The sequence below is a fragment of the Salarias fasciatus genome, chromosome 20 (assembly GCF_902148845.1).
Source record: "Salarias fasciatus chromosome 20, fSalaFa1.1, whole genome shotgun sequence".
NCBI lineage: Eukaryota > Metazoa > Chordata > Actinopteri > Blenniiformes > Blenniidae > Salarias > Salarias fasciatus.
In genome coordinates, this window is record NC_043764.1 from 20,220,814 (window position 1) to 20,229,198 (window position 8,385).

The 8,385-nt window shown below is 44.1% G+C and overlaps 1 protein-coding gene across 1 annotated transcript; it reads left to right on the top strand.

The window, feature by feature from the left end:
- The first annotated feature begins 914 nt into the window (after positions 1 to 914).
- On the top strand, positions 915 to 7,504 carry ddx23 (DEAD (Asp-Glu-Ala-Asp) box polypeptide 23). The gene is made up of 17 exons (XM_030118858.1): positions 915 to 992; positions 1,854 to 2,011; positions 2,098 to 2,211; positions 2,781 to 2,874; positions 2,962 to 3,027; positions 3,109 to 3,247; positions 3,335 to 3,468; positions 3,637 to 3,749; positions 3,829 to 3,972; positions 4,057 to 4,282; positions 4,372 to 4,517; positions 4,603 to 4,780; positions 4,870 to 5,112; positions 5,184 to 5,335; positions 5,426 to 5,534; positions 5,623 to 5,797; positions 5,901 to 7,504. The coding sequence occupies exons 2-17, from the start codon at positions 1,854 to 1,856 to the stop codon at positions 6,122 to 6,124; spliced, it is 2,415 nt and encodes an 804-aa protein (XP_029974718.1). The 5' UTR covers positions 915 to 992; the 3' UTR covers positions 6,125 to 7,504.
- The last annotated feature ends 881 nt before the right edge of the window (positions 7,505 to 8,385 follow it).

The following is an 8,385-nucleotide window of genomic DNA, read 5'->3' on the forward strand; positions in this document are numbered from 1 at the left end:
AGCCCCTAACCCTGACCCTTACCCTAACCCTAACCCACACCACAACAAAGCCTAACCCTAAAGAAATGTTTTTGCACTTTTACTTTTTTCAGTAACAACAACATGGTCAAGAAAACACTGTTTCTCCTACTTAGGACCGGAAAAAGGTCCCCAAAAGGCACGTCGTTTCACGTTTTGCTATCCTTGTGGGGACATTTGGCCCCGACAAGGATAGAAATACAAGAACACACACACACACACACACACACACACACACACACACACACACACACACACAGTATTTGGTCCTGCCACACTCTGAATCTCAATCTGCAGCAGAGGACAATGTTTTTAAGTGATACTGAACAGACTGGCCTGTTTCATCAGGGCTGCATGGGTTTGACTGGTATTACTGAAAAAGGGAAAGTTTGACAAAATTAAATATTCAACATTTACTACATATCTCAGCTCAACATTTCATCTGTATTTCTTTGAGTTCACCTTTTGAGTATTTGGTTTGAAGACTGATTTTACTTTCTGATTGTAAAGATAGATAGATAGATAGATAGATAGATAGATAGACAGATAGATAGATAGATAGATAGATAGATAGATAGATAGATAGATAGATAGATAGATAGATAGATGCAGCTGCATTTTGCAACGCCAACATATATAATGTGCATCTGAATAACTACAACTTCAGTGAGAGTCGTTGCCTTGTTGTGTAACTCGGTCGCCACCTTGTGCTGAAATTGTGAAACACGCGGTCGGTCTATAATATTTTCAGTCGGGCATTTAGGAGTCCTTTTACTAAACAATTGGGGCCCTGGGACAAAGTGTCCCCTTAGATGGGAAATGTAGTTTTTAAATACTTTCCTCTATGGCTGTTAACTGCTACTCAGAACTACATCTCCCATAGAGCTTTGCGCGCTCCGTGCTTCTCGTCGAGCGACATGGCGTCGTCTTAAAGCGTAGAGAAGTCGCAGCGGTTTTGTTGACAAGTGGTTAAGGTGAGCGGATAACGCCTGAAAACGGAGATCCTTCGGGTGCTTTCTAATTTAACACATCAAATGCCTTAATTCTGGATATGCTGTTACATGTTTCTGTTGTTTATCGATGATTAATTCGGGTTTTTGCTAAGTTTTAAGCGTGCTAACGTGTGGAGCTAGTTCCAGTTCATTTATCCCGCAGAGATCCGAAGACTGAAATCTGACCCGATTTCAGAAATTGAATGATTATAAATCCACTCAGTTATATAACAACTATCGAGTCAAACACCCATCCTAGTTTAATCTACGTTAAATGTTTATCAAAGGAAAATATTATTCACTTTTCTCCTTTCAGTTTTTTTTTCAGCACTTATGAATTACGTGCTTGTTTGTTAAGATAGAATCAAAACAGTTTTCCAACGTGCAGAAAAATGTCTTTGGGTAAGAAAGTGTACTTATTAAATGCTTGAGACCATCACTGTTTGGTGCTGTCATCTCCTGGTTTTCCTTTGAAAAACCTGTTTGCAAATTACCACTAGGAATGTGGAGTATTTTCACTACAGTTTTATGCACTGGATTGAATGTTAATTGTATTTCCCTCAGTCTCAATGTGATCTACGCTATATGGTATAATCTACAAAATAATTCAACCAGTCATAATTGCATTATACCCCATTTTTCAATAAGGGAAATCTAAAGGTATGTATATTTAGCAGCTGTCTATGAAAACATTAAATAATGCAGTAAAAGGTTGTCAATATCTACATTGATAGTGTCTGTTGACTTTGGGGGAAAAAAAAAAGAATAACTCACTTTCAGTTCAAAAATAAACTCCAGCATCACTGTCTTAACTGTAATAACTGTTGCTTTTTGTCTTCGCAGATGGCAGCCGACTCCTCAGACAAAAAGGATGGAGACTCCTCGGGGACCAAAGACCGAGATCGGAAGCGCAGCCGTTCACGAGACCGCGATCGTAAAGTTTCACCATCCCGCAAACGGCATCGGTCACGTGAACGAAACCGTTCCAAATCTCCAGATAGGTAAAACAAGACTTATCCAAGACGTCACATTGTAATTTTTTAAATTAATATTCTAAATGTTGAATATTGAATTTTTTTTATCATAGAGACCGACGACTGAAAGACAGAGACAAGGACCGTGACAGAGACAAGGACAGAGACAGGAGTCGTAAGGACAGAGACAGCCATCGGCGTGATAAAGATCGCCCCAAGAGGTCCAGGTATGTACGGCTTCAAATCCACTGCTCAGTAACACTGACACGAGTCATGTGATGATAACCTTTTACAACACAATGAAAACTTTGTGATATGGTTCTACAGAACTGTCAATGTGAAAATAAGTTCCTTTTTCGTAATGTTGCAGTAGATTTATGAAAACTGTGAAATGGAAACTATTGTTTTTGCATAACATTAATGTTTCACATCAGCATAGTTCTCTTTAGTTAATTAAGACCCTCTTTATTAATTAGTGCAGTATCTGCTGGGGAGAGTACTCATGATTCTAGTGAATTAGGACGTGGAGGTCATGGGGTAACATTATAAGAGGCAGTGGGAGGAAAGCAGGCGGAAGATGAAGTTGAGATGTAAAAAAAAAGACAATCTGAACAAAATCTTTTGTTTTTTGACTGCATTAATTCACATTTAGTGATTTGTACTGTAGGTAAAGGTTACAATCAAGATTTGATTCAGAATTCTGTCCAGCATTCGGTCCATTTCTTTCTTCGGTCGTCGGAACTTGCAGTGTCTTCCCTGTTTCTTGTTTAAGTTCAACTCTTTATTCTCCTTACAGAAGCTCCTCGCCAAAGTCAAGGGACGCGAGGCTGAAGAGAGAGAAGGATATAAAGGCAGAGGAAGAGGAAGATGATAAAAAGAAGAAAGAGAAGGTCAGAATCATGTTGGGCGTTTAGAACTTGAAACTCTTGTAGCTTTCTTATGAGTATATTTCTGACCTGCATTGTAATATTGCTCAGGTCCAGCCGCTGTCTTTGGAGGAGCTTCTGGCCAAGAAGAAAGCAGAGGAGGAGGCAGAAGCAAAGGTGAGAGGTCACCAGTGAAACTCTCTTCATAGTGAGAGTATTTTTGTTTCTTACGTTGACACTATTTTTTTTCTTTTCCAGCCAAAATTCCTCTCCAAAGAGGAGCGAGAAGCCGAGGCGCTGAAGCGCCGAGAGCAGCAGACCGAAGAGAGGCGGAGGATGCTGGACGAGGAGAGGAAGAAGAGGAGGATGTTTCAGGACATCGGGAGGAAAATGCTGGGTGCGGTTTTCCCCTCCGAAGTGTGAGCGGTTTGCTTTTCTTTGCTTGGAGAAGCATGTCGATGATAACTCGCGGCGTCTGTTACAGAGGACCCGCAGGAGAGGGAGAGGCGAGAGCGCAGGGAGCGGATGGAGCGAGAGAGCAACGGCAACGAAGAAGACGACGGACGGCAGAAGCTCAGAGAGGAGAAGGATAAAAGCAAAGAGCTGGTTGCCATTAAAGTGAGACTCCAGAGGAAGAGCTGATGTTATGTTGAGCATTTTGTGGTTAAGATCATTTTGTATCTAAGAATATGAAGTATGACTGTCGCATAAAACACTGATATTTAAGTCTTTATTCAGTATGAAATGAGCTGATATCAAAGCAGCGACGGCGTTTGATTTCTCCAGGAGCGTTATCTGGGCGGGCTCAAAAAGCGCCGGAGGACTCGTCACCTGAACGACAGGAAGTTCGTGTTCGAGTGGGACGCCTCCGAGGACACTTCAGTCGACTACAACCCCATGTGAGTGGACTGGGGGCCGGCGGCACTGTTAGACTATTCACGCCTTTCCTCCAGTCTAACAGATCAATCCGTGTTCTAGTTACAAAGAGAAACATCAGGTGCAGCTGTACGGCCGAGGCTTCATCGCCGGCATCGACCTGAAGCAGCAGAAAAGAGAGCAGTCGCGTTTTTACGGCGACCTGATGGAGAAGAGGCGAACACTGGAAGAGAAGGAGCAGGAGGAGTGAGTATATTCACCTTTAATCCCAAATTACTTTACTCACGTTGGATTAAATCGACGTAAATCATTTCCAACCTTGACTGTCAGGACGAGACTGAAGAAAATGCGTAAGAAGGAGGCGAAGCAGCGCTGGGACGACAGACACTGGTCCCAGAAGAAGCTGGACGAGATGACCGACAGAGACTGGCGAATCTTCAGGGAGGACTACAGCATCACCACCAAGGGAGGGAAGATCCCCAACCCCATCAGGAACTGGAAGGAGTACGCGCTGCCCGCACACATCCTGGAGGTCATCGACAAGTGTGGCTACAAGGTCGGTTCCAGAGAACGCTTTGAAGCGTTAACTTGGTTGAAATGTGTTCATTCAGTCGTAATTTTTTTTCTTTTTAAACTTCCCGACAGGATCCGACTCCCATCCAGAGGCAGGCCATTCCTATTGGTTTACAGAACCGCGACATCATCGGCGTGGCTGAGACCGGCAGCGGTAAAACGGCCGCCTTCCTGATCCCACTGCTGGTCTGGATCACCACACTGCCAAAAATCGACCGGTAAACACAGTTCACACTCCGATAAGCTTGATTAACAGTGTCCCGCTGCGTGTTTGATCTCTGCTTCTTCTCTTCTGCTCGGCAGGATCGAAGACTCGGACCAGGGTCCGTACGCCGTGATCTTGGCGCCGACTCGTGAGTTGGCGCAGCAGATTGAAGAGGAAACGATCAAGTTTGGCAAACCGCTGGGCATTCGGACGGTGGCCGTCATCGGAGGAATCTCCAGAGAGGACCAGGGCTTCCGCCTGAGGATGGGCTGCGAGGTAAGTTTCATCCACACTGTAATGCTGGTCCAAACCCTCTGCTGATCCATAGTGAGTTTTTTCTTTTTCTTCTTCTTCACGCCCGGCAGATCGTCATCGCCACCCCCGGGCGTCTGATCGACGTGCTGGAGAACCGGTACCTGGTCCTGGGCCGCTGCACCTACGTGGTCCTGGACGAGGCCGATCGCATGATCGACATGGGCTTCGAGCCCGACGTCCAGAAGATCCTGGAGTACATCCCCGTGACCAACCAGAAGCCGGACACCGACGAGGCCGAGGACCCCGAGAAGATGACCATGAACTTTGAGTCCGGGAAACACAAATACAGACAAGTACGTGTCGCTGCCGAGCCTGAATTGGTTCTAAAAAAACCATCTAACAGCGGCGTGTTTACGCTCCACAGACCGTCATGTTCACCGCCACCATGCCGCCCGCCGTGGAGAGGCTGGCCAGGAGCTACCTGAGGCGCCCGGCCGTGGTGTACATCGGCTCGGCTGGAAAGCCGCACGAGAGAGTGGAGCAGAAGGTCCTGCTGATGTCGGAGGGAGAGAAGAGGCGAGAATCCCAAACACACACACACCTCAGACACACAGCAGCCCTCTCACTGCACAACGCTCACTGTCTTCTGTCTGCTTTGGCGTACAGGAAGAAGCTCCTGGAGGTTTTGTCGCACGGCTTCGAGCCGCCCATCATCATCTTCGTCAACCAGAAGAAAGGCTGCGACGTGCTGGCCAAGTCTCTGGAGAAGATGGGGGTGAGAATCAGACCTAATATTTCAGAAAGCTTTTTAAGTCTTGATTCATCCCTTCTGTCCAAACACTAAACACACCGTCTGCTCTCAGTACAATGCTTGCACGCTGCACGGTGGAAAAGGCCAGGAGCAGAGAGAGTTTGCTCTCTCCAACCTCAAAGCCGGAGCCAAAGACATCCTGGTGGCCACTGACGTCGCCGGCCGAGGTATCGACATCCAGGACGTCTCCATGGTCATTAACTACGACATGGCCAAGAACATCGAGGGTAGGAAGCCTCATTCAATATGTATTACAAAATTCAGTGCCTAGAAATAAGAAAAATAGATGACTGAAGTCCGTTTTCATCCGTTTGTGTCGTCCTCCTGCAGACTACATCCATCGTATCGGCCGTACGGGCCGTGCTGGTAAGAGCGGCGTGGCCATGACGTTCCTCACCAAGGAGGACTCGGCGGTGTTCTACGACCTGAAGCAGGCCATCCTGGAGAGCCCGGTCTCCACCTGCCCCCCCGAGCTGGCCAACCACCCCGACGCTCAGCACAAACCCGGAACCATCCTGACCAAGAAGAGGAGGGAAGAGACCATCTTCGCCTAGACTGTCCGATCCTGCCGCCACCCTACGAGGAGTTTCCTTCTTTTTCCTGTTTTACATCCAGGATTTGGTTTCTCAGGATATTTGCATCAGTTTCTGTTATTTTTTAAAATGCCAATTCTTGTATAGAGAAGGACCGCAAACATCATTCATCCAAAATCCCATCTCCTCTGTACAACTGTCAGCTTTGGAAAAAGTGAGTTTGGATGTGTAGAAGTGCTGTGTTGTGCATTTTTAGTTTTTTTGTCCTAACTTTTCTTCCCGTTGTAAAAGACCAATGCTCGAGTGACACATTTTGCATCCTTTGACAAAACTGTGTTTTAAATATAAACATTTGTATGAAGTACATTCTTCAGTTTTTACCGACTAAAAAAAACAGATATTTGTAAGTTGACTTCGCTGCATGATTAATTCATTACACACTTTCTCTAAAAAAAAAAAAGACAAATTATGGTTTTCCGTAATCTCATGGTGCAAAAAAAAATTTTTCTTATGATTTTGTGCAGTAAGCACTAAAGAGATGAATTTCGTGGCATTGTTTTCCAGTTCCATGCACGCCGTACGGCATCACAAGTTCCCAGTGTAGAATTTTTAATGCAGCTAAAAGCAAAAGTAGCTACAAACCTTTTAAATATATGCCAATTATAGCAAATTTTCCATTAAAAAATTGGAGTAGATGAGACGTCCAACATTTTGAATGAGTTTTTCCCACATGTGCACAGGAAGAACATGCAAACCTCGCACATACAAACACACATACCATTTTGACTTGAAGTGACTGGTGTCTGTGCAGCTCCAAAGCGAAATTGTAATAAACAAATGACCCCAACAAAAGTACATAAAATGTCATGTTTATTTAGTTTTGAAGTCATATTTCACTTAGCGTTGTAAATCTATTTTCAAATAGAAAGCATTCTATACAGCATCAGGCAGGAAATGTCTTAACTTTTTACACATTTGCTGTCTCTTTTTGATAAATAGAAGGGAAGAGGCGTGTCGTGTCACGCTAGCACGCTGTCTGGTGGATACATGTTTTATATTTAGTGCAGTTATTGCATTACAAAGCAACCATCCCCAAAAAAAATGAAAGAAAACAAAAATAAACATAGTGCAATTTTTTTTTTTCTACTCACACAAAAGAGGAAGTCCAAATGGTCTATAAGGCGTTTAAAGTTTTTCAATGTTAGGCTTCGTATTGCATACAGAATAAGACAGAGGAAAAGAAATTATAACCCTTTGTAAAAATTGTGCTTCGTCAGTTGCTAAATTGGTCCGCTTTGAAAAAACATACTCTGCCAAAATATCATGAAAGTAGCTAATTGTTGAACTAAGACATGCAGGGCTCTAATAATTCACTCATTCGTTTTATGTCAAATTAATTAAGAAAAAAAAAATCATAGGGACAATTGTTCTTTTTTTTTCTCAGTGAGTGATATTTAAAAGTGCGTAAAGCAGGATGTCCCTGGTATTCAGGTGTGTGGAGAAATAAAGAGATGCACTCTAATTGTCAGAAATCGTTGTTAGTGGTGCGAGGAGAGTGAGTAGCCCCAAAGAACCAGACCATCACTACAAGACGACGAGGAGAGTCAGAGTCGATGCAATACTAAAATACTTCAAAAGAAACAATCAGATTTCATGCAACACTTGCATAGATTTTTTTCTTCTTTTTTTTTTTCTTCAATCATGCTGATTTTTTTTTTTTTAACTCTTCAAAATATACAGAACACTAGATAGAGATATCTGTGAGAGATGGAAGCAATAAACTGGTGTTTTCCTTCAAGCCGGGGCGGCGGCGGCGGACGCTGATGTCGCTTCCTGATCCTCCCGGAACCCAGCTTGAGCGACACGTGAGTGAAAGTGCAGCAAATTTATGTCAGAGGTGTGTATTTGACAGAAGGATTTAAGAGAAATCTCCTTTCCAGCAGAAATACCAGTCAAAAACAGCAGACTGGCTCTTTAAGGTCGCCATGGTAACAAAGCTTATTCAAACCAGACATGCCTTCTGAAGGCCTGTAGGCCTGGCTATTTTGAACCCCTCAGATGTGAAGAGTGATGTTTTGAAGCAAAAACTTGTTTTGTCAATGAAGATATTGTCTTTTATTAGTGATCAGCGACTTTTGAGCGGCTGCATTTCACTCAGGTGTGGACTGAGTTGGGTCTGCGGTGCAATCAGGTGGAGACCCCCCCCTGAACCGGTGCAGGAACAGGATGACATCGTGTCACGCGTGCTACGAGTCCTTCGGGAGCACGACACATTCGTAGAG

Coding starts and splice junctions, on each gene's coding strand:
- ddx23 (XM_030118858.1), top strand. CDS start 1,854: ATGGCAGCCGACTCCTCAGACAAAAAGGATGGAGACTCCTCGGGGACC. Junction 2,875..2,961: donor ATAAAAAGAAGAAAGAGAAG/GTCAGAATCATG, acceptor AATATTGCTCAG/GTCCAGCCGCTGTCTTTGGA. Junction 3,469..3,636: donor AAGAGCTGGTTGCCATTAAA/GTGAGACTCCAG, acceptor TGATTTCTCCAG/GAGCGTTATCTGGGCGGGCT.